Source organism: Acomys minous (genome assembly GCF_964271855.1).
Source record: "Acomys minous genome assembly, chromosome: 3".
Classification (NCBI taxonomy): Eukaryota; Metazoa; Chordata; class Mammalia; order Rodentia; family Muridae; genus Acomys; species Acomys minous.
This window is the reverse complement of record NC_140485.1, coordinates 95,674,231-95,700,769: the sequence shown is the minus strand read 5'-3', so window position 1 is coordinate 95,700,769 and position 26,539 is coordinate 95,674,231. Positions and strand designations below refer to the sequence as shown.

The 26,539-nt window shown below is 43.1% G+C and overlaps 1 protein-coding gene across 2 annotated transcripts in view; it reads left to right on the top strand.

The window, feature by feature from the left end:
- AK9 (adenylate kinase 9) overlaps positions 1-26,539 on the top strand; it is a 125,556-nt gene that overhangs the window by 77,289 nt on the left and 21,728 nt on the right. The window contains exons 21-29 of one of the 2 annotated variants that reach the window (XM_084775101.1): positions 2,393-2,482; positions 3,017-3,217; positions 3,718-3,839; positions 7,607-7,819; positions 10,145-10,405; positions 13,692-13,816; positions 17,880-18,099; positions 19,923-19,988; positions 26,197-26,403. In XM_084775101.1, the coding sequence (XP_084631227.1) occupies positions 2,393-2,482; positions 3,017-3,217; positions 3,718-3,839; positions 7,607-7,819; positions 10,145-10,405; positions 13,692-13,816; positions 17,880-18,099; positions 19,923-19,988; positions 26,197-26,403 (1,505 nt within the window). Of the gene's footprint in view, positions 1-2,392; positions 2,483-3,016; positions 3,218-3,717; positions 3,840-7,606; positions 7,820-10,144; positions 10,406-10,522; positions 10,619-13,691; positions 13,817-17,879; positions 18,100-19,922; positions 19,989-26,196; positions 26,404-26,539 lie in introns of those variants that run through there. The other variant, XM_084775100.1, reaches the window with a different exon arrangement.

Sequence of the window (26,539 nt, the reverse complement as noted above, 5' to 3'; positions counted from 1 at the left end):
TCACTTAGAAAGGAAGTCAGCTTCTCAGCATGGCCGAATTTGCCTGCCATCCTTTGTAGACCACTAGACAGGACTGAGTTCCTGCAGCTGAGAAGGTAGCTGAGGGGAACGGCTGGGGATTCCTCTGGGCTTGCTCCCCAAATACAGGTCCTCGGTCTTTGTCCAGCTCAGAAGGGTCTTCAATTATCATCTCAGATTTCCCCTTTTCAGGACCATGGTTTCTGTTTTGTTTTGTTTTCTTAGAGAATGAGCTCCCCAACCACATTAAGCTTTTCCCCCTGACAGATTTTCTCTTTTCCTCTTTAGCCTCTAAAACGTGTTGTCCCGTGTATCACCACTACGTGTTCTCTCTCCTCCTGAAAGCTTCCCCATTCTGGTGTCCAGTTTTCATTTTCCTGCACTGTGTTCTGCTGTGTGTGCTCTGGTGCCGGGGGCTGAACCCAGGACGCCATGCACTCTACCAAACGAGCTTCATCCACAGCCCTTCCTTGCCCTGTTTTCATACTTAAAGCTAGTTTTCTTGTGCTTACACTAGCCTTTCGTTTAGACCGGCCTAGCTCTGTGCCTTGCACCTCCTATCTCATCTTTCTGCGAGTGCCTTCCTGTAATCATGCATCTTATAAAGTTTACAAAGTGCTCACACAAGAAATCATTTAGAACAGTTAAGTCTTTCTCTGAGTCTTTGAGTTAATTCTCTCTTTGCCTTCATTGTAACATCTCTTTGGGGGTTTTTTTATGAAGACCCTGCCAACTAATAACAGGCAGAGTAGAGTTTTCCTGAGAGCCACCCTAATACACGTTACTTAAACTCCATTTCCTTATATCTTACATTCTTAGTTATAGACCTGATATATGTATGTATATATACATGCTCTATGTGTTATACATGTTTATGTGCAGCACCCAGGTCAAGTTGTAATACTTGTAAGTATTCACTTCATATGGCTCCTCTTAGAGCAAGACCAAATCCCCAGTGATTATAGTTTAGAGTCATCTGTGTATTCTCAGTGATCTGCATTTGGTCATGATTTATAATGAATGCTTTTATTAATTGAGCAATTTATAATTAGACACATGTCACCCACAAAACTGCTAGGTTTGTCCCTTTTCTACTTTCTGCTCTAATAAAGTTTAAGTACTATACATCCTGTTGAAAGAGAACCCAGGGCTGGAGAGATGGCTCAGTGGTTAAGAGTGCCACCTGCTCTCCCAGAGGTCCTGAGTTCAATCCCAGCAACCACATGATGGCTCACAACCATCTATAATGTGATCTAACACCCTCTTCTGCAGATAAAGCACTCATATGCAATAAATAAAATAAATAAATATTTTTTTAAAAAAAGAAAGAGAACCCAAAGGTTTACTCAGAAGATGGTATTATGATAAGATTGTGTACCTATGTATGTGTGTTCATATGTATGTATGATCTACACAAAATGTAGATCTTGGAATCTAAAGCCGACTTGGAGACTGTGGGATGGTACCTAACTAAAGCTGCCTGGGCTGGCTCTGTGTGTGGAGCGTGTCTTGTGTCATGTAAGAAGCATGCTTCACAACTTGTCCCTTTGACAGTGAAATAGTTGGGCTCTCTTTCGCTTCTCCACACCCACCCTTGCCCCTCCTGCATGACTTCCTCACCACTTTGTGCTCGTGCTGTGTCCTCGGGGTATCTTAGTGATAAATTAGAAGGACTCTCAGGCATTGCAGAGCTGATGCCACAAAAATGGGATTTTAAAAATATTTAACAGTTACCAACCAGGATGGTATGTGCCATGTGTCAACTGTTATTCTAACTGATGTACTGGTGGGGAGGGTGTGTGTGTGTGTGTGTGTGTGTGTGTGTGTGTGTGTGTGTGTGTGTGTGGTATGTGCACATGGTGTGTGTGGGTGCACCTGTACCTGTGTGCACACATGTGAAAAGCAAGGAGGATTTCAGGTGTCTTGCTCAGTCACTCTCTTTCTACTGCCTTGAGCCAGCATCTGCCGCTGCACCAGATGCTCACCATTTTGGCTAGACTGGCTGTGCCTTGAGCTCTTGGAGCCACAACTCTGCATCTTAGGCCCTCAACGTTAGAGTTATGAGCACACACAGTCATGGCCAGGTTTGTACGTGGGTGCTGGGGATTCAAACCCAGGTCCTTATGCTTACGGTGCAGACATTCTTTCCCTCTGAGACCATCCTCCCAGCCCTTTAATGGCTTCTTGTAGATGTTAAAATCTTCACTTTCTGCCTTGTACTCTACTTTATGCCATCCTTTGAAAAGTATCTATGTCTTCAGTTTGACATATCACCAGTAACTTAAAGTATGTTTTTATTTTTGTGCATGTGTCAAAACTTTCATAGGGAATATCTTTTTAGAATTCAAGCACTAACTTGGATTCCTTTCTCAAGTCCCTGAGCCTCCTGAGGACATTGCCGCCAAAGCAGAATCTCGAAAAGAATCCGAAGTGGTCCTTCCATCTCAAGCAGTATACGATACAGGTCAGACTAGAAAATAAAGTTCCTGTGCATATGCACTATTATGCTGATAACTTTTTGTTCTAAAAATATTTCCCTTTTAAAAAAACAAACCGAATCTTTTCATTATGTACAGATTTTTCTCATGGATCAAAACCTTAATTTGGGTCACAGCCCCTGCTTATTTCTTCTTATGCCACATGCCGGGCAATATTAACTGTATTTATGTACGTCAATCCATTAAAAGCATAAATATTCTGTTTATAACACTTGTTTCATCTAATTTTATTTTACACTTTGCATCAACAGTTAAAGTTTCCATATGAAACTCACTCATCAGCCACATAATTTTAATTCTACCAATGGGTAATTATTTATCTAATAGCATATAAAATATAAATTAAATATGATTTTATAAATGTATATTAGTGTTCAGAATACTGTTTTCTCCTTGAATGGTTAAAAAGTCATGATAAAACGTAGATTCTTTTGATGGTCTGACTAGAGATGTGCTTTTCAAAGCTTCTTTTTTTCTCCCTCTTAACTTCTGTTTGAAAGTTGTGATACCGGATTTTCCAAAAGACGCTTACCCCAACGTTCCCGAGATGGAACCACTGAAAGAAGAGCTAAATAATTACACTGCCGCGTGGAAAATTTTGGAGCAGACGATCGTGGACAGTTTGATTCAGATATTAACACTGGATATTTACCAAAAAACACCAAAGGATCTGCTTCAAAAAGTAGTTGAAACCATGGAGAGTAAGGCTGAGATCCTAAGGTTCACAGTAGAGAGCGGGCACGAGCAGTGAAAACATATGAGCACTCTTAAGCCCGCTCTGATGGCTTCTTAAGTGAAAAGTCGGGTCATCTGAACATAACAGACAAAAACTTAGCCGGGTGTGGTGACGCATGCCTTTAATCCCAGCACTTGGCAGGTGGATCCCTGTGAGTTCGAGGCCAGCCTGGTCTACAAAGCGAGTCCAGGACAGCCAAAGCTACACAGAGAAACCCTGTCTCAAAAAAACAAAAAATGAAAAAGACAAAAACTTAAACTATTGTAAATAATGCATAGTCTGTCCAATCAAAGCAGCCATGGGCACGCCACCGCTGGCCTGTGGATGTCACAGAAAGAACTTGTATAGGCCGCCTGTGCCCATATCAAAACTGAGAGATCAATAATAATAATTAATTTCCCTAACCTTTGACTATTATACTAATAACTTTTGTTTTTAAAATATTTCCCTTTAAAAAACAAACAGAACCTTTTCAGTATGCAGCATGGGAATTAATTGCGGAAGATTATGAGGAAGAAGCTGAAGACTATCAGGCTGAAACGGAAGTTGATGAGGAGCAGGAGGAAGAGGAAGAGGAAGAAGAAGAGGTATGGCTGTGTGAACCCCTCCTGGGCAGTGCGTACTGAGACTTGTGTGTCCATAGTAGCCATCCTCACTTTGGGATGCCCCCACCAAATGAACAAATAGGCTGTGTTCAGCTTTTTTCTCCCTGTAGATATTACTTCTTGTCATACTGGGGATTGAGCCTTATGCATGCTGGGCAAGTGCTCAGCCGCTAAGCTGGATCCCCACCCCACCCTCAACTTTATGCAAGAAAAATTCCTCCTTTGCCCCAGCTCCCCTTGACCCTTTACAATGCCAGGGCTCTTTAATGTGGGGGTGGAGGTGGGGGGGGGGGGGAAACGCAGAAGGGAGGTCTTTTTAACTTTCTTTTTCTACAGAAAAAAATGTGACTATTAAGATTATGAATATTTTATACGGTTACTGTAAGTAGGTACAGACTGTAAATAGGTACCTTGGAGTGTCTGGAAGGCTGTTCACATGGTAATAACATGCGATGCTCAAGAAGATCAACCCATAGTCAGGCACCAGTCTACATCACTGGCACCAGAATCATAGTCTGACAATACCCAGAGTGGCATATGTCAACAGTAAAACAGAAAGTTGTTCTTTAAATATGAGCTCTTACAAATAAAAATATAATTTACTAAGTTAAAAAAAATATGGACGTGTAAATAACTTACTATTGCCCAGTTTAAATGCAAAGATATAGGAATAGGTATGTAGCCAAAAATAAAATAAAATAAAATAAACAGTAGATTCTGTCAGTACTTTATCATTAGTAACTGATGTGAACATGGCCAAAGGGTGTGGGATTTGGCCTGCTCATCTAAGTTTTGCTGCAGTGTTTTGTGTTACTCTTCTGTGTGCCCTCTGGTCTGCAGTGGAGGCATCCTTCCACGTATCTGCAGGCAATTCTTACGCTTTCCATCATATTGGAAACATGTGTTTTTCTATCTGGTCTTCTTTAACACTCCAGCATAAAAATCTCACAATCACAAAACACTGGGTAAAATACTAGCAACAGCCTAGCTTCAGAGATGGGGCATAACTACCCTAGGTCTGAAATAAATGTGCTTTACACCAACTACCATAACAGCCAGAGGCGAAAGCATTAAACTGCTGCCAGGCAACTCAACTGTGTCCAAGAGCAAACGCAAAAGTAATGATGGTTTAACCACATAAACTTTGCCATCCACTCAAGGATTGCCGTATCTGCTAAAAAAAAAAAAAATATATATATATATATATATATATATATATATATATATATATATATATATATATATTTCGCAATGAAAAGAAAAAAAATCACCAACTCAAACTTTTCTAAAACTGACAAACACATTAGCACTGCCTGATAAGGACACTAAAGTGGCTGTTATCACTCACTGCCTTGTAAATTCGAAACAGTAGGCAGAACTAAAGAGGCTGCGATGGACACACTAACTGAGCAGGATGTTCTAGCAAACAGAAAACATGGCGTGAGATATGCACTGACTGAAACAGTGATACTCTAGGCTCCGCAGGGGAGGGAACTTGAAGAAATGGAAAGTATCTAACACGAAACAAAGAACCAAGAAAAAGGATGAGAAGGACGCTTGAGGACCTGTGGGAGGCTTCAAAGAGCATATACTGTATACATATAACCGGAACCCTCAGAATATGTGTTGAGAGATAATTTGAAGAAACAATAGCTGTATTATTTTTTCAGTTTACAAACCCTTAGAGGTCTTAGTTAGGGTTCCATTACTATGAAAAGACACCATGACCACAGCAACTCTTATAAAGGAAAACATTTAGTTGGAGCTGGCTTACACTTTCAGAGGTTTAGTCCACTTTGATCAGGGTGGGAATTATAGCAGCATCCAGGCAGATATGGTGCTGGAGACGCCGAGCATTGACCCACAGGCAGCAGAAGGAGACCGGGTGCCACACTGATGTCAGGAACATTGGAGATCTCAAAGCCCGCCCCGACAGTGACACACTTTCTCCAACAAGGCCACACCTCCTAACAGTGGTACTCCCTATGGGCCAAGCATTCAAGACACCGGTCTATGGGGGCCATACATATGCAAACCTACACACCTTCAGATTCAAGGTCAGTGAATCCCACATTCAAAACACATGACAGAAGCAGCACCAAGTATGCCATATTCAAGCTACAAATAACTTCTTAGGGGAGGCAGAAAAGCAAGGTGTGCCACATTCATAAGAACAGTGATTGGGGTGATGACCTGTTTCCCTTGGGAATCAGTGCAAGCCGAAAGGGGGTGGGGCAACAGCTTGCAAATGCTGAAGACTTAGAACAGCACACCTAGTAACACTTTATCTTTAACACTGAAGGCAAATTAAAGAGTTTTTCAGACACGCAGAAGCTGAAAGAAACGAAATACAGATAGCATCCCTGGTAAATGTTGTGAAACGTTTAAGGAAGAAATAAAACTGACTCTACTTGAACTATTCCAGGAAACTAAGAGGAGGGGAAATTTTCCAACACCCGTGAGATCGGTGTCTCTCTGTTACCCAAATCCAAATACACCAAAGCGAAGAATAACAGATAACCTCTCATGAACACTGATATAGAAACACTTAAGAAAAGTTTAACTGAATATCAAAAATGTAACGAAATGATAATACACCACAGCCATGCAGACTTTGTCCCAGAAAGTCTTGATTTAGCCTTGGGACAACACTCAGTGTAACTCATCCTCCTGACTGACAGGCGGAAAGTAAAGTCCAAGGGACTGTCTCAATTGATAGAGAAGCAACATTTGGCAAAAATCCATTGTCTATTACTGATTCTAGAAAACTAAAGGGTGTATACTTACAAATAGCCTTAAATAATTAATTCGTACAGAAGGGCATATGACCCCTTAACCGAGGAGTTACTGACAGCTGGTGGCCACTTGAGAGGGAGAGCCGGGTTTTTAAGGGTGGGGTTCCCCAGTAGGTTGACCATGCTCCTGTGGGTGGTCCGACACTCACGTGTGCATGCATAGTGTTAATTGGAATCAGTGGGTCATTTAAAAAAAAAAGCAAGTTGGAAGAGAGATTAGTACAGTTTGAGGGGAGGAACTCAGGGGCAAAATTACTGAAATACATCATCATATGCATATCTGAAGTTCTCAAAAAAAATACATTTAAAATATTATATCAAATAAACCAAAAGGAACTTTCTCAGCTTGATAAAAAAAAACCATGAGCAGTAGCTAGCACAACTTTAAAAAGCTGAATACCCCCCTCACCCCCACCCCTACCCTCACCTCTGCATTTCCTCTTGATCTGATCCACTCTTTGAGCTGTCACCTTGTTTGGCTTAAAGCCACATGGTTATGACCCTGAAACCCAGAGGTGACGTCACAGGTTCTTGAAACCGCAGAGTTTGTCAGGAACACTGCTCTTTCCCAGCCGCCTACCTGAACACCCACCACGTGTTCGGCAGCGGTTGGCTGCGAAGGAGCGAGGTGTTGCTCCCGCAATTTAAAATGCGATCTAAAACTACAGGAAGCAACAGCTGCTCGTTTTCATAAGGTACTAAGCAGGGAACAGACAACAACACCCAGGCTGATTAGTGTCAAGTTTTGCAGCTGTACAGAAAAGTGTTGCGGCTCCTCCTTAAGCATGGTCCATAAGCATGATGTGGACCAATTTGCAAGGTTTCTGGTTTCAAAACTTCTGTGTCTGTGCTTAAATGTATGCCTGTCTTTTGTATATGCAGAGCTTTTTAGGAAAAAAGAGTCTGAAGGGGGTGGGTGCGCATAGGATTTTCACTGTCGAACGCTATTTCTAGGGCGAAGAAAAAATCAAAGAAAAAAGGAGGCACTTGGGAGATACAAAACACTTTTGCCCCGTGGTTCTCAAAGAAAACTTTATTCTCCAACCGGGCAACACGGATGAGGTTGTGAAATACCGAGAGAAGATATACTACTTCTCAAATGCTGAGGCTAAGGAGAAGTTTCTGGAGCACCCTGAGGACTACCTGGCACGAGATGAACCATTAAAGGTGAAAACAGTGTTCCTGTGCCAGCGACTGTTTCCAGGGTTCCCCACCTGAAAACAGTGTTCCTGTGCCAGTGACTGTTTCCAGGGTTCCCCACCTGAAAACAGTGTTCCTGTGCCAGTGACTGTTTCCAGGGTTCCCCACCTGAAAACAGTGTTCCTGTGCCAGTGACTGTTTCGAGGGTTCCCCATATGTGTGCTTCGCAGTGAAATCCCCAATCCCATTAAAAGCCAACAGCAAACAAACAAAAAACATAACAGTGGTATCTGGGCTTAAGAATAAACAGCTTTTAGCAGTGTGATATAGAAAATCATCTGTTTTAACTTCTATAATATTGCCGATGTCAAACCAGCACTTAATCTGTGTCTTTTCTGCCTGATATTTAAAGTCGCAAATGGGGACAAGTAAAATGGCTCTGGAGTTAAAAGCATTCTCTCAGAGGACCCTAGTTCAGTTCCCAGAAACCACACAGCAACTCAAAACCATCTGTAACCACTTACGGTCAACATGTAATATGTGTACATATAATATCTTAAAATATGCTTTTTCACTTAGAGAAAACGTATGTATCCCTACGTAAGTCTCCTAATGCTCAACGACTTTGACATCTAGTTCACTGATAAGACACTAGTCATAAAATTATTTTCTATTGTAAATATGAGGTGATAATAAGTAATTTATGAACATATAATTCTTACTTCTTTTTAATTCTTTCATTACTATAATTCTTTGTGATGAGATAATTGGACCAAGGTGTGATATAGTTATATATTTGTACAATTAGGTTTTTTTAACTTTTCTATTTATTTGCTGATTTTGTGTGTGTGTGTGTGTGTGTGTGTGTGTGTGTGCAAACATGCACATGCCACAGCACACATGTGGAGTTCAGAAGACAACTCCCGGGAGTTATCTCCCTCCTGCTGCCATGTGGGATCCACCAAGGTCCCTATCCCTAAAGTCATTATCACCTCTTCTTTGCCTGCTCTGGCTGCCCTGGAGTTCACCACACAGATCAAGCTGGCCGCATCCCACACACATCCCCCTGCCTCTGCCTCCCAAGTGATGAAATTAAAGACATGTGCCACAGTTAGCCCTATCACGTTGTTTTCCACAAATCCACCCAGACAGGACCCAGAAACTCTAAAGGTAATTTCTCAGCTCTCCTGTGAAACATAAAATGCCTTGGGTACGCAAGGAACATGGCTGACCAGCCGTCTGAACCCCGTCTCGGTGCCAGGGGGGCCCTACTTCCAGGAAGTGAAGTCGGCACATCTTCGTTGTTCTGTCACCATCCAGCATTCTGCTTTCCCGTTGTTTCTCTCCAATGACACATCAGTTGACGTAAGTCAATCAGAGGTCCAGAGCTGGCACTCCAGGTGCTAACCCCGAAGCATTAAGAAGTGTGCCGTGGCAGAATCAACACTTATTTAGATCACATGACCTTGTTTCATGGCCCTGTCCCTCCTATCCGACGGCTCCAACGTACTTGGCAGTCTGTACAGCTAGATTGCTAGTGAGCACATCATTTTCCCCCCAAAAGCCATTTGGGGGCAATGAACTGTGTTCCTTGATAGTCTGATGCCTGAATATAATTGAATTTGTAAAGGAAAAAGTCCCATGTGTGGCAGGCCGGACAGGTGGCTCAAGCAGCTAATAACAATACTGCTCTGGCAGAGAACCTGAGTGTGGCCCGCCTGTTGACTGTCTCACAAGCACCCGTAACTCCAGCTGCAGGGGATCCAGCCCCCCCTACTGAGCTCTTCGGGGACCCACACTTCCACACACTCACACGCCTAAAAATAGACTCTTTATATATATATATATATATATATATATATATATATATATATATATATATATATTTATTTATATATATATTTAAATATAAAAATACATACATACATACATATTCCTGGGGCTAGAGAGATGGTTCATCCAGTTAATAATACTTGCTGCTCTCTCAGAGAATCTGGGTTCAAGTCTCAGCACGCACATGGTAACTCACAGCTGTCTATAACCCCAAATCCAGGGCATACATTACCCTCCTCTTCTAACCTCCTTGGGCACCAGGCACTCATGTGGTGCACATGTATACATGCAGGTAAAGCAGTCACACACATAAAATAAAATTTAAAAATCACTCTTTTTCTCCTTTCTTTCTTCCTTCCTTTCTTTGTTTTTGTTTTTTGTTTATGTTTTGGGTTTTTGGTGGGGAGAAGAGGTTGTTTTGTTTTGTTTGAGACAAGGTCTCCAAGTGCAGCTCTGCCATTACAAGTTTGAGTACCACCAGGCTAATTACACAGGGCTTCTTTTTACCCTCTGGGACAGGCTCCTCCCTTAAGGATATGTCTTCTGGGTGCTCATGGCTCCGGCAAAACTTCATGTGCAAGAAAGCTGGCAGAAAACTTTGGCATTTTCCACATTCAATTTGATGAATTTCTCCAAGAAAAATTACAGCTCAAGGCTGAAAGGAAATTTGGCCCCGAGTTTGAGGACGATTCCGAGGAGGAGCAAGCATCAAAGCAAGAACTTGAAGAGCTTGCAGCTCAGGCGAACGTGAAGATTGAAGAAGAAAGTACAAAGAAGCAGGTAACGTAAAAGCTAACGTTAACCCGGAAGCCCCACTTGCCTGAGGACAGATAACTTCCTGGAATGCTGGAGGCTGTTCTTTCCGTCAGATAACAAGTCACGTGTTTTCACCTCAAGGGCACAGAAAATGCTTGATCACAGAGAGGCGGGAGGAATGCAGGCAGGAAGTATGAAGTCAGAATGTATGCGTGCCCCCATTGGACAAAGGCAGGAAGTACCAATTCACTGCCGTTCTCTAGGAATCCTGGGTATGGACCTGCCCAGTGTCTACCTTTGTGGCCAGTGTTAAATGACGTTCACTTTAAATGGACAAGCGTCCAGTTGGTCTTTCCCCTCACCATTTTCAGGTTTAATGGTAACCGTGGTGATGCCTCTGAGGACCGCTGTGTTTGCTGCAGAAGTTGGTTTCAAGCCAGAGCCCAAGCTGCAGCAGCCACGGCAGGTTAGAAGCAGTCACCGTCCCAGGACGCCAGCTAGCGTTTTACCTGAAAACAGATAAAAGAGATTCAGTGGGTGTGAACAGAAAGGGGCATCCAGTGACCCCTCTGCCTCCCCCAAGTTCATCTCTGGGGTATTGGCACACTGTGTTTAAGCAGTCCTGGTCAAAGTGTAGTCTGGGTGACCATTCTCAGCTTTGTTTCAGCAAGACAGTCCCAAGAATCTTTATTGTTTGATAGGACAAGCTAGAGACGGCTACACTGGCCCGGGTGCATGCGCGATGTGAATAGGCCCTATCAGCTGGTGGCAGTCTGTGCCCCGAATCCAAGGTGACCATCGCAGATTTAGGCCATGACATTCAGACGTTCTAGACTATACGAGAAATTGTGAAAAGCTGAGACTAAGATGCCTCCCATATTTTTGTGTGATTTCATGGGAATGGAGTGGGTTAAGTATCACATCTGTAGGTAAATCCTTCATGAGGAGCATGTCACGTGTAAGGTGAGTGGCACAAAGTGACAGCAAGGATTCCAGGCTCAGCCCTCCTTGTCATTAGCCTGTGAGGTCAAGCGAGAAGCCGACACACTTTCTGGAAAGCAGCATCTGTGTGCGTGGTATACAATCAAAGAGAGATCAGACCAGAGTCCTGAGGAGGGAAAGTCACCATAAAAGCCTCCCTCTCCTATGTGAAATATAAATTCACTTCTCACTGAGCATATGAAATATGGAGTCTTGTGCAATTCTGACAAAAGTCAGAAAATGTCCCCTCACTGAACAGGTGTGTAGCATTTCTTTGGGGCGTTTTGGCTGGTGACCCTGAGATTTCCAACTATCATGCTTTCTTTTTTACTGTCAAATAGTTTTTTGGGGGATTTTGTTGTTGTTGGTGGTGGTGGTGGTGGTGGTGGTGGTTCCTTTTGGTTTTTTGAGACAAGGTTTTTCTGTGTAGTCTTAGCTGTCCTGGACTCACTTTGTAGACCAGGCTAGCCTTGAACTCACAGTAATCTGCCTGCCTCTGCCTCCGGAGTGCTGGGATTAAAAGCCTGCACCACCACACCTGGCTAAATATTATTTTTAAGTACCCTGTTGCCAATGAAGATTTAAAAGTTTTGCTCTCTGGTGAAGCCTAATGAGACCTAAAGAAAACCATATATATATATATATATATATATTAAATGTTTTTTATCTAGGGTTTTGAAAACAAAGTTCTGGATTGTGTTTTTTTTAATCATTTCTGATCAAATGAGGCTATTTTCCTCTCAAATGAGGCCTACAAATAGACCCAGACACAGTTATACATAACAGAAACTCTGAGGAGCCTGGACAGTGATACAGAGCATCCCCATAGGTAACGACACACCCAGTGACACAGAGCATCCCCATAGGTAACGACACACCCAGTGACACAGAGCATCCCCATAGGTAACGACACACCCTCAGACACAGTTTAAATGAGTGCACTTTGTGCTGTGTAGTCAGGGGAAAAATGGTACTCAACAATCGTAAGGAAAACTGACCCAGGTTTCCAAATAGGGGCCTGGATTTCTTTTTAATGTAGCAAAATACTTTCTGCTTTTCTGTGGATGGTCAGCTGCTGCTGATGTTGCTGTTGCTTTTCTGTTTCCTAAGTCGCCTGATGTCTCAGGAGGTGATGAAGGGGTTTCCTTTAGATGAGACGCCCACCCTGTTTCCTGGCAGGCAGAAGTCTATCAGAACTATACTCATTTTCAGAATCATTGTTTTTTCACTGTGTAGTCCTGGCTGTCCCGGAATTTGCTTTGATAGACCAGACTGGCCTCGAACTCACAGAGATTTGCCTCCCTCTGCCTCCCAAGTGCTGGGTGTGTGCCACTGTGGCAGGTGTTTTCAGAGTTACTGATGGTGGATGTGCTCAACAAAAATGATTCTTTTCCAGAACCTAGAGAATGGCTCAGCAGTTCGGAGCATTTGTTGCTTCTGCAGAGGACCCAGGTCCAAATCTCAGCATCTCCATGGTGGCTCACAACCATCTGTAACTCCAGTCTTAGGCAATCCAATGCCATCTTCCAGCCTCAGTGGGTGCCAGGCACACACACATTGTACAAGACCCTACGTGTGCAGGCAAAACATTCATAAATAAATAAATAAATCTTTTTTTTAAAAAAATAGCTCCATTCCAGGCAGGTACACGCCTTTAATCCCAGCACTTGGGAGGCAGAGGCAGGTGGATCTCTGTGAGTTTGAGGCCAGTCTGGTCTACAAAGTGAGTCCAGGACAGCCAAGGCTACACAAAGAAACCCTGTCTCAGAAAAAAAAATAGCTCCATTCCAAAAATAACTGGCATGTTTTTTATTATCTGTTTGAGGGTCATCTTCAGAGAGGGGCGACTTGAGTTCACCATTGCAATATTTTCTCTTTGTTGCTGTGATGTTATAAGCTCCTTCTGGAATGTGCTTCAGATGAGGGTCTGGTTGACCAGCATCTAAATACGATCTGGCTTAAGGCGATCTTACTGTATAGGATAGATGGCAAAAATCAGTTAAGCTTTACCGATGTGTGAGTGAGTCAAGCAGGTTTTTGGGGGGAAAAAAAAGAAAGAAAGAAAATTATGTAAAAAACAACCCTAATGGCACATGTAAAATCAAGCATGTTATCATGATGACTCCTCTTAGATGCTATTTGTATTTAATCACATTATATATGATTAATATATTATATATCAGAGCACAGAACTGGAATTTTACAATGGTTGCTATCAAAAGCTACCTCAGAGAAAAGCCTAGGCCTCAGTCGAGTCAGTGTTGTAAAACAGCACTGCTCACCAATGTGGAGCTTAAGACGCCTCTTATTTTCTAACTTTTGCCTGTAGCTTCCAAAGGTGACATTCACAGAAGAGGAAGAAGCAATCAAGCTGAGTCTCATGGAGAACGAGGCCCTGCCTACGGAAATTCTGGACCCCATGCTCTCTGAGTGGTGGCTTAAAGAACCAATACGGTGCCTCCATACACAAGGGTTTATGTTTCTCATTCATCCTATTTCCTTTCTCCTTGATGGTAAAAACTATAGTCCAATATGTACTTGAGAATGTACTCTTATCATCCATGTAAGCTGCACATTAAAACAGCCATGTTTCTGAAAAATACCAGTGCCAGAGACCCACCCCCAGGCAGTTAAATCAGAACCTCCTGAGGTTTGAGACCAGAATCCAGGCACCAGTGCCATTTAGGGTCTCCAGGAGACTGTAGTGATTGGCTATGGTTGAGAACAGTGTCCTAAGCCCACATACCCTCCTGGTACGCTGGACTCTTTCCCCTGAATCCTTGTAATGAGCACAGTTAGGACTGCTGTGTAGCTGTCCACACTTAGCCCATTAGCAAATGCCTGCAACGGTGCTAACACAGGACACATCTTGGAGTCACTGGAGCTGAAAACTTTCCTCATTTTCCTAAGTGGGGCCTTCTGCCTTAATGTCTACCCAAAAAAGTATGCAACAATACTTATATTATTGACTGCAGCACAAACCCATTAGCTAGTTGCTGCAGCAAGGAAGTACTGTCAACTGTCGTTTATTAAGTCAACTTACTTAATCCATAGTGTAAAATTGATCATCTTATCACGGTAACTTCTTTTAGCTGTATTGGATATTTTTACTATTTAATCATATTAAATAGAGAGGTATAGAATGGGATAGAAATGTGCATTATCTCAGTTTGAAAAAAAAGAAAACTGAAATACAGAAAACTTAAATATTTCCATGCTCCTCTCAGCCTCTGGGCACACCTGGACCTATAGCCTCTGGGCACACCTGGACCTATAGCCTCTGGGCACACCTGAACCTATAGCCTCTGGGCACACCTGGACCTATAGCCTCTGGGCACACCTGGACCTATAGCCTCTGGGCACACCTGGACCTATAGCCTCTAGGCACACCTGGACCTATAGCCTTTGGGTACACCTGGACCTATAGCCTCTGGGCACACCTGGACCTATAGCCTCTGGGCACACCTGGATCTATAGCTTGTCTGACATAAAGAACTGGGATTGAGTCATCAAGCTTTTTAAAATGTTCTTACTCCCTAAATTAGATCAATAGCTGTGCAGGGCTTAGACAAGTGACCCACTTTGTAGCTGTGAGCTGCTTTTCATTAACTTAGCTCCTCACATCACACCAATCAAGATAGCTACACTTAAAAAAAGGAAAGGAATCAAAGACAAGAGATGACATTTTTAAATTAAAAAGTAGACATGTCTGGAGCAGTGGCCCAACAACTAAGAGCACCAGGACGCAGAATCGATTCCCATCAGCAGCACAGCAGATCACAACCATCTGAAATAGTATTTATAATAATAACTCCAAGGAGACGCTGGAGGAGGGTGTGAAAAGCCTCCTCGGAAGCATTGTGGGGACCGAGTTGAGTGGGTTCTTTTAAACACTTATTCCTTAGCAAGTGGTACTTCTCCCAAGCAGAAAACCTTGTCTTTGAGTAAACTTCCAATTAATAAGTATCAGCCAGCTAACTAAAATTTTATATTACCAGCACAAATATTATTTTAATCCAATTTTATACATTTTGAAAGAAAATGAAATCATGTATGCTCCCACTTCCTGAACTCTTGAGTTATGACTCCAAATGGGATAGGATATAAAAATTCCAGAGTAGGAATCACAAAAAAAAAAAAAATTAAAGGCAAAAGTTTAAAAAATGTAATACACAAAAATCAAAACTTAATTCAGAAATAAAACACACTGAATGTGGCATTTCGGTCGATTTAAGCTGTACAGACTTTCTATCATTCGATGTCCACCCAAGCTCTGAACAATGACACAGAAACTTATATTTACTTATAATAGCTTTAGGCCTTAGCCTAGTTCCCAACTAGCTCTTATAACCCATTTATATGAATCTACTCTCTGCCAGGTGGCTCAATACCTCTTCTTCATTCTTACACGTCTGACTTCCTCCTCCACGTCTCTTAGGCGAATCCTTTTGTACCTCTTTCTTTCCCAGAGTTCCTCTCTCCGGAAGTCCTGCCCATTCTCTCCTGCCTTTGCTATAGGCCGTTCAGCTCTTTATTCAACCAATTAGAAGGCGATAGAGAACAATGTTTACAAAACATTGAGACAAGTGACGTTTAAGAGTACCAAAGTCCTGTCTGCATCTCTGCTAGTACAGAAGTCAGCATTTGCGTATACAAAGACAGCCTTTCCACAGCGTGAAAGCTTCACTCAGGACTTCCCCGCAGACTTGGTTCTGAGAAGACAGCACGCACACTTTGCAGTGCACATGCCTTCAGACCATGGACGCCATTCCCTGAACTGCCTCAGCTCACAGTCAGACTACTGCATGCCGTGAGCCACAGCGGGTTTGCCACATACAAAGTCTTCTGCTCTTCGCAAGCATAGCCGTTTAACAGAGAGCGAAGGCTTCATAGCCCCCTACACTCATTCTTCAGCGTGACGGCATCAGATCAGTGTACATTTGATTGCACCGTGGGAATAGTTCATTTTAAAATTTGCTGTTCGAGTTGACGTTTATAAAATATCATTAGATGAGTTTCGACTTAGGATGGGGACAGAGTTTGCCAATAGTTATTGAAATGGCCCTAAGCATAGTGCTGTCATGTTGCATTACATATTTATACGCAGTGGCATTTTCGGCACTGACAGCTATATTTCTGAGGAACATTGAAGATGAAATATAGCCTGCGGTATCAAATACTCAGCCAAGATTTAATTCTTTGTGCTTTCTTGTTGCTTTCTTGTTTGTTTGTTGAGATGGCACCTCACTGTGCAGCTCTAACTGACCTAAAACTTGCTGTATAGACCAGGCTAGCCTCGAAGTCACAGAGATCCACTTGCCTTTTTACATGAAAACAAGCAAGCACATAAACCTTTAACAAGTGGTAAAATTACACATTGCCAAAGTTTGATTTGTGTTGCTATTTTACATACATGTATATCCAGGCCTGACACAGTAGTTAGTGCACGCCTTTAACCCCTGCACTAGGAAGCGGAGGCAGAGGCCACCCTGGTCTACATAGCAAGTTCCAGGCCAGCCAGGATTACATAGTGAGACCTGGTCTCAAAACAACAACAAGAAAAACAAAACAAGCTTCTCAGATAATAAGGGGCTGGTAAGTGAAAAAGATTTAACCAGCTCATTCATACACACATACACACACACACACACACACACACACACACACACACACACACACACCTTTTTATATATGTATTTACGTGTATATACGCAGAGATACTGTGTTACTTTGTGGAGGGTCTCTGGAGGCTTTACAGCAGGCAGGGAACATTATCCATGAAGAGACAAGAATGAAACTCGGTTCAGCCCGATTCTTAGGTACTGGTGCTGGGCCAAGACTTCAAGAGTCTGACATCAGCTCACTTATCTTTGCCATATTTAAGTATAGTGAAGGGTCTGGGATAAGTAAAACATAAATTCTGGAAGATGCAGGCAGAGCCTGGATCATCAGACAGCAGAAAGATCACCAGGTTGCAAACTCCATCCATTCCTGGCTTTCCAGGAGGAAGGCAGGTTCATCCCCCTCTCTGTGTGTGTTCTCTCTCTCTCTCTCTCTCTCTCTCTCTCTCTCTCTCTCTCTCTCTCTCTCTCTCTCTCTCTCTGAAGGATGCCTTTGCTGACTTCCCCAGTGCCTATCTGTGTGCATAAGCACTTCGTGTCCTCTATATCAACATATAGTATGAATATATCTGTAATACAACATTTTTCTTATTTGGTTTTTTAAGTTATCATAGAAAATAACGTGGTCATATGGCATTTCCATACACGTATATAATTAACTGTCCCTTGCTCCTTTTAGCACCACATCACCTTCCCTGTTAGCCCACACACACACACGCCCACTGCTTCCTTCCCTCATGTCATAGATGCCATATACAAATCGGTAGTCAGGTAGACAGGCAGATGATAGATAGACGATCCGTAACCTGAGAGAAACACGTGGGGCTTGTCTTTTGGGTGTGGCTTATCTAAAATATCAGTGATGCTTTAAGTGGATTGTGAACATTTCCACCCAGCTCCACAGGCTTTATCCTGGACGGCTTCCCGAGGTTCCCTGAGGAGGCCCAGTTTCTAGGGGAGCGTGGATTTTTCCCGGATGCTGCTGTCATAATTCAAGTCGATGATCAAGATATCTTCGACCGCCTCCTCCCGGCACAACTTCAGAAGTGGAAGATGAAACAGCAAAAGAAATCAGAAAGGAAAAAACTCATCAAAGACATGAAGACAAAAATCAGGGTATAGATCCAGTACAGATGTGTTGGGGTGTGGTCCTTTGTCACCTACTCAGGGTTTTAAGCAGTCTTCACGAGAATGGGGTTTTCATATTTTAGTGCCACAGTGAGGTTGAGAGCATATTTCGTCAAATATTTTATCCTTTAATAAGGATTAAGAAGTATTTGAAGCTTTTTGGTTTTATCTTTTTGAGATAGGGTCTCCATGTGCATCTGGCTGCCTGGAGACCCCCTGTGTAGGCCAGGCTGCCCTTGAGCACAGAGATCCACCTGTCTGCACCTCCCAAGTGTCCAGGTTATTTGAAGCCTTTTGATCACCGGCATCTTTAATGCTTCTCTCTCCAGATTAGTGATGTCCAGGCCTATCTCTAGCAGGCACAGGAGCAGGTCGGAGGGCACAGCAGAGGCTGAGACCCGACTTTTGGCTTTTTATTATCCAGTTCTTTTACCTACCTCCCTACACCACTCCATCCCTCCCAACCCCCGCAACACTAGGTAGGAGAGAAGGAAGGTTAGAGGGGAACGGGGCATTGATACTCTTAGGCTTTTTCCTGCCGATTGGGGGCATTGAGTTCCTTCGGGTAAATTTGATCTTTGTTATCAGGACATCTCCAGCTGGCAGCCAGTAATCCAGCAAGCAGGCAACAGCAACAGCAGGGGGAGCTCTAGCACTTACCACGAGTCCCCTATCAGCAGCTGGCAAAAATCACGCCCTGCTAGAGCAGGAGGCAAATCATCGTCAGCTGCTGTGGTCAATCCGAAGCAGCCCCATATCCCACACCAGGGACTGAAGCAAGAAACATCTTCCCACACCATCTCCGTGTTGCTAAAGAAACCAAACAATTCTCACTACAAAAGGCAGCATTGCTAAGAGAGCCAGAGGCAGAAAGCAGAGGCTCCTGATAGTGCAAAAGCTCCCACCCGCCACCACAGCGGTGCCCTCACGATGACCCACCAGTGATCTTTCCTGCATTAGCCTCCAGGTCACCCTTCCAGCTGCTCACAGACCAGTCTTCTAAATGTCTGTCTGAAGCACACTGCGCCATCAGGCTCTGAACTCCCAGGCTTGTTCCAAACCCATTTCCTAACGGTATCATTCAGCTGCCGTAAGTGTAAGCCCTTTGATGCAGCAGCCACACCAGGTGCCTCTGTGTTTCCTTATCAGGGAGTCTCCTACGCTGGGTGACATCTGATATCGTACAGTTCTTTCTGGATCCCTAATAACTCATCCTTAGAACAGATGGCATTGCATGACTTGGTATTTGTATTTTGAGAAGAAAGTGAAAGAAGAGCTATCATAATGCCCAAAGCAGTGCCCACCTCTGGCAGGCACACTGTAATTAGCCAACCTTCCGAGTGCTGAGCCAAGCAGCACCAAACCCCTGAGGATGTGTGAACAGATCTCCTGTGCTAGGTTTGAAGGACCCCAAAAAGAGTACAGCACGATCATTCACCCTCTGCAGCATGCATGTGCTTTCTTCAGAGATGCGACTGTGCTTTCAGAGACATGTCCCAGTAAGAAAAATAGATTTCCAAACATTTTCAACACATTGCCTCCCAGTATATCTCTGTGCATGAAATCTAATGTCCACCTCAAACAAGCTCTAAGATACATAGAATGACCAAGCCCATTGGGCTGTGTATCACTTGGGGGGGAGTAGACCAGCAAGGGGAGGACATTCTGGGTCAGTCACTGTCCCTTGTTATCCTAGTGAGGGCCCTATCCTTCTATCACATGTGCGCACCAGCTTGAAAAGGTACATTAATACAAAGCAAGTGATTTTTTTCTATTTTTCTATTGTAAACTTGTGAATGTTTCTTCAACAGGAGGATATGATCGCTAAAAGGAGAGCCGAACTTATTTCAGAGAGAGAGAAAAAAAAGAAAATTGACGTAAGTAGATGAATATATACATATATACATATACAATATATATAATCTATTCACATCACATCATATCCCAGTTGTTACCCCCTTGCTTGTATCTCCTGGTTCCGACCCTCTCTCCCTCTTCCATCCTATTCCTCTCCACTAGTCCTCTGACTGGGTGGGGTGTGGGGGCTCCTCCCCCACCTTTTGACCAGAGCCTATCAGGTCTCATCAGGATAGCCTGCATCCCCTTTCTCTGTGTGCCCGCTAGGCTGCCCTGCCAAGGGGAAGTGATCAAATCAGGGGCACCAGAGTTCATGTCAGAGGCAGTCCCCACTCCCCTCACAAACGTGGAGAATAAGATGTCCATTGGCTAGATCTGAACAGGAGGCCTGAGGTCACTACCAGTCTCAGCATCTGTCCTAACCCCCACCCCCACCCCCCGCTGGGAGGAGTCTCTCAGAGGACATCTAAGAAGATGATTTTTTTTTTCTTTTTAAAGCAGAACACCATGATTTCAACAGGAGAAAAATAAATAAAAGGATTTGTTTTAAAAGTCTACAAAAGCTAACATAGAGTTTACAGGGACTAGTGAAATGACACATAGTTTTATTTCTTTTACTTTTGGCGTGGTATATGCTTCTGGACCTACTCCTACAAGGCCACGCCTTCTAAATAGTTCTTCCACCAACTGGGGACCAGGCTTCTGACATGGAGGTCTGTGGGAGCCATTATCATTCGAAGCACTGTAGAAAGTCTAAGAGGGTAGGTTGCAGTAAAATTGATTAGGGTTATTTCTGCCAGCCCCTGTGTACCAATGGCATTTCCCTGCCCTAGAAGGAAAGAATGTAGATAATTTCTTTTTTTAAAAAAAACCAAGCAAACTGACTAGAGATGCCAGTGCCACAGGGATGTTGATTGGTGCCTTCCATCTGTTGAGCAAGACCCAGTCTTTCTGCTTTTTCTTATCCTTACATCTTAAGTTCAAACACGATACAACATCACTTACATTCAGAGAGCCCTGGTTGCTCTAAATCGATCAATTTAGCCTTCCATTTACAAAACTAAATAAACAAACAGCAAGGTAAGATTACTATATTAGCCGGGCATGGTGGCACACACCTTTAATCCCAGTACTCGGGAGACAGAGGCAGGTGGATTGCTGTGAGTTCAAGACCAGCCTGGTCTACAAAGCAAGTCCAGGACAGCGAAGGCTACACAGAGAAACCCTGTCTGGAAAAAAAATTACTATATTCACTATATTCTTGAGAAAAATGATAAGAAAAAATGAAAAATCTGTGAATGAACAGAATAGCTGGTCAAAAAATTAAGCTGCAATCCAGGGAACGTCATTAAACACTAAAGGGTTCTAATTTTCATCAGAAAATTTCAGAAAATTACAGGAAGAACTTTGTACCATAAAACCAAGCACTAGGACTAGTGAGATGGTCCAGCAGGTAAAGGCAACTGCCGCTGAGCCTGGCAGGATACGCTTGGCAGAAAAAGAAAACAAATTCCTCTAAGTTGTCCTCTAACCTCCACACATGTGCCCCACAACACACAGACACAGGACCAGTCAGTTAACTGTAATTTTAAAAAGCAGGATGCAGGGGTTGGAGAGATGGCTCAGAGGTTAAGAGCACTGGCTCCTCTTCCAAAGGACCTGGGTTCAATTCCCAGCTAGACTTGCCTCTCATGTGCTGTAGCACTCAGGAGTCAAGTTTCCCTAATAGAGAACAAAACTGCAAGAACTGGGAAAGAGCTAAGTATCTATGGGGCCATTCTCGGGGGGGGGGGGGGGGGGATGGGAGTGGGATGTCTAAGAAATGCCGGAGGGAATTTGAAGGCAGCAGCTTGTCCTGGAAGAGCTTATATGATATCAAGCAGAACACCCAAAAATACATGTGCACGAGACAAATCTGTATTCAATCTGAGAATAGCAAGCAAAGAAATATGACCACAACCATTTCTAATGTTTCTGTTTGTCTTTTGAAGTGTGTAGTGGGACGTGCCATTATCCCATCACTTAGGAGGTAGAGGCAGGAGGATCTCTGTGAACTTGAGGCCCTGATTAATATAGTGAGTTACACGCTAGCCAGAGCTCAAACTGATGATGATGAAGAAGAAGAAGAAGAAGAAGAAGAAGGAGGAGGAGGAGGAGGAGGAGGGTGGGGAGGAGGAGGAAGACAAAGAAGAAGAAGACAAAGAAGAAGAAGACAAAGAAGAAGAAGAAGAAGAAGAAGAAGAAGAAGAAGAAGAAGAAGAAGAAGAAGAAGAAGAATTAAAAGGTTCCTCTGAAGGAATGAGGACAGAATTTTTTTTTCAAACACTTCACTAACCATACTGATGTGCTGGGTCTGGGGTCGCACAAATAATGAGGACATGACCACGGAAGTCAAAAGTAATCAGTAAGGAACTGAATTCACCGTGGGAAGCTCTTCCAGCCAGCTAGGGATGCAGTCAGACACCGGAGCTGAAGCTACAACCCTGGAGGGGAAGAGCAGGCTTCTTTTAATGCAAAACAAACCACGAACAGATGTTAGGGGACAATTAGGAAGTTTAGTCATTCTGTAAGTTGATGTGTCTGTCCCGGAGTGAAGGGCCTGTTCCGGATGTGGCCCCTTGCGGTAGCAGGAAGGAAGCAGAAGCTCAAGGCTATTCCATCAATGGCAGCTGTTTTATCCCCACTTCATGGGCAGGTTTAGCGGCTTCTCCTGTAACCAAGGAGAGTCTAGGGTAAAGGGCGTGCCTGCAGGATGGAGACACTCTGGGCCCTTCAGATGACAGATAACAAAGCAATGTCTCTAAAATCCTAAATCAAACCATTTTCAACTTGGAAGTCTGCACATTTTTATTTAATCTGTTTATAAAGTGTAGGGCTACAATGGAAATCTTTTCCGACACTTTAGATCTTTGAAAACTAGCCTTTTATATTCTTCCTAAGGAAGTAGACAGTTGGCTCAGTGAGTGATGTTTCTTCTGCTCACAAGGAAACAACAGTAATGAGGAAACAACACAAAAACACCTGGGAAGCCGGCACTGAGGGGAGAAACACGCGGGTTGAGGTAGAGAGGGTTAACACTGGGCTTGGGTTTTGACCAAGGTGAGAAATAGCATTGACCTGACAGAAACAGTGCTGGAGACTGGGTTGTGCTCTGCATTTAGCTACGTTCACTGGGTCTCTGTGATGGATGGAGGCTCAGTAACTAACCTCAGGTCCTGTCCATTGGATTTCATTTTCAGAAGCAATTCAAAAGTGTTTGCTTTGCACTGTGTCAGCTTCTACATGAAAAACTAAATAGTGAGCTACAGCTAGAGGGAAGACACGTACATGTAACGATTTGGAGAGCCTCCTGAATCGCAGAGAATCAGGACACGTGGCTAAGTGCTGAGTCAGCACACAAATGTGGGAGTAGTAGTTAAGATTGTAAGTACTCCATTGCAAAATGAAGGCTAGAAACAAGACTAAAACTAAAGACTAGACGAAGAGGAGGAACGTTAGCTACATTCCCAGTTATCAGCAGAAGAGGCAAGCCAAAACATCACAGGCATCACCCTGCTGCTTTCTAAACTGATTTTCAAGCCACACTTTAAAATATAGAAAGGCAATGGGCGTCGTGGTGCACACCTTTAATCCCAGCACTCGGGAGGTAGAGGCAGGCGGATGGCTGTGAGTTCGAGGCCAGCCTGGTCTACAAAGTGAGTCCAGGACAGCCAAGGCTACACAGAGAAACCCTGTCTTTAAAAAAAAAAAAGTAGAGAAAGAGCCAAATAGATCATAATACAGTGTGAGATACTATGTAGTTGTTAAAATACTGTTAACAAGCATGATCTCTACCCCAACTGTCTCTTAACTCCTTTTTAACAATTGCTCCGCACACATTGTCCTCCCAACTTCCCTTCCTCCTCCTATGGCCTACTGTGTCTAGTTAGCGGTGTCATATTTACATAGGTGTAGCGGCATCCGCTGCATCATAGGCACTCTCTACCAGCACACACATCGCTGAAGAAAACTGACGCTCCCTCCCTCAGCAGCCACTGCATGCTGAAGTTCTTCAGATAGGGTTGTGGCTTTGGGAACACCTCCTCTGTACATGCTGGGATGCGGACTGATGTGTGTGCAGGCAACTCTAGTTATGATGCATTACCAGTGCGGCATGTTCTCCTCTTCTTCCGTGATGTTTCTGGAGCACTTATAGAAAGGAGTATAAAGAGATATTCCAGTTAAGTTCGAATACTTAACAATTGGCAATTCTCTGCTTTTTGTCCAATTATAAATCTTTGTATTTTCATTATATCTTTATCCTCATGCTTAAGTAATGTTAGAGTAAATATCTAGAATGACGAATATACATGCTATTTGTAACATATGATTGAATACTTTTTGTTTTGTTTTTGTCTTTTCGAGACAAGGTTTCTCTGTGTAGCCTTGGCTGTCCTGGACTAACTTTGTAGACCAGGCTGGCCTTGAACTCACAGAGATCCGCCTGCCTCTGCCTCCCGAGTGCTGGGATTAAAGATGTGCACCACCACCACCCGGCTTAATTGAGTACTTTAAATGTAAGATCATCGATGAACTATGAATCATTGAATTATTTAGTCTTAGTGATTGTTCAATAATGGCAAGTATTACAAGCTTTGGCAAATGTTGCTTTTATCATAAAGTAGGATCTGTAAAGACAATTTAACTAGACTAGAAATAAGCTCAATTTTGAATTGAGGTTTTAACATTGACAGTAGTGAAGCATATGATCATGTATAAGTGTTCTAATCTCAATTCTCACAAATTCTTCAAACTAGCAAGTAGAAACTTATTTCTACTTATTTTCAAGAGTGGTAAAGAAGGACCATGTCATATTGTTTAAAACTAGAATTAAAATAAAATATTAAGATGATATAATATTGCTCATCAATATATATCAATAGTTTTCATGCTTCTTAATTTTATTTTTATAAAGTGTTAAAATGACTTGTCTTTTAATAAATCAGTTAATGAAAATGAAAAAAAATACTGTTAGCAATGAGATGTATGCTCTGATATGAAAAGAAATCGAAGCACATTTCCAGCTTTCAAGGCAATTCCATAGAATAAAGAGAATATCCTATTTATATTCAAAATAAAATACAACTGTGGCTGAAGAGTAACTCATTAAATCTATCAGTCTTGGAGCATTTGGTTGACATGGACAAGGCCCTCGATTCAATTCCCAGAACGGCAACAACAACGAAATTTACCTAGCAAGCCTCAGGCCTTAAGGTCAATCTCTAGCATCAACAGGGAGAGAAACTATACATGCTTAGGCACGCATGTGCACATGCGCACGCGCTCACACATACATGTAAATTTCACCTTAGAGCTTGTAGCTCATCATCCAGGGAAGACAGAGCAAGAAGTCAAGGCAGGAGCCTGAGGCAAGAGCTGGTGCCAAAGCTGGGGGGGGTCGTGCTTTGGGGGGACCTGCTGCTGACTGGCTTGCTCATCCTGGGTTGCTCAGTTTGTTTTCTTATATACCTGGGGCCACCCATAGTGGCCTGGGTCCTCCCACAGTGATCAATACTGTATGACAGGCTTGCCTCCCACAGGCTCCTATGGAGGCATTTTTGCAAGTCAGGTTCCCACCTATCAATTGTGTGTGTGTGTGTGTGTGTGTGTGTGTGTGTGTGTGTGTAGGCACGTTCATGTAGGAGGCATTCCTCTCTTTGCACTATGTAGGCTAATGACTTTCCAGGTATTAACTCACCCAGTGCAATATTACTTTAAAGATGAGGAAACTGAGCTTGTTCCAGTTAGGAATGCAGCTGGTAGTATTTTTTCATCTCTGAGTTGAATTAAATATTATTTCTAAAGACTATCAAAAACATACAATATGGCAACTGTGGGCATAAATAGCTTTTAGTATCTTGTCCCTTTGCTTGTGGGACCATCACAGTATCAGGGTCTTTTTTGTTGTTTTGGTTTTTTTCAAGAGAGGGTTTCTCTGTGTAGCCTTGGCTGTCCTGAACTCCTTTTGTAGACCAGGCTGGCCTCGAACTCACAGAGATCCACCTCCCTCTACCTCCCTGAGTTCTGGGATTACAGGCATGTGCCACTGCGCCTTTGCTCAGAGTCGTAAAGACATTACATTTTTGGGTGTCAGCCATCACTTTCTTACTGCATCTCCAAGTGATTTGTTGACAGTGTCATGTGGCACAGAGTTTATCTAGAGAGTAAAGGAGCCATTTTCCTCCTTAGAGTGCTTATAGAGATGATGAAGAATTTAGCGATGATGAGCCTGACGATGAGGAGGATATCGAAAACATCCTTGAAGAAGAGTTTCCAAAAGATGAGGAAGAGATGAGCGAAGAAGACGAGGAACAGGAGGGAGAAGCAACTGAGCGCCTGAGGAGCGAACTGGGGGAGAAATTTGAAGCTGACACTAATAATCTGCAAGTAATACAGGTCATGACCTTCCCTTTATCACCACTGAAAGATGAACAGTCTGGGGGTATAAGGGGGGTAATTAGGTTCAGTGTCTTATTTTTGTGTGATATTTCAAAGGACTATTTTAGAGCAGCAGACACTTTGTCACCTTCAC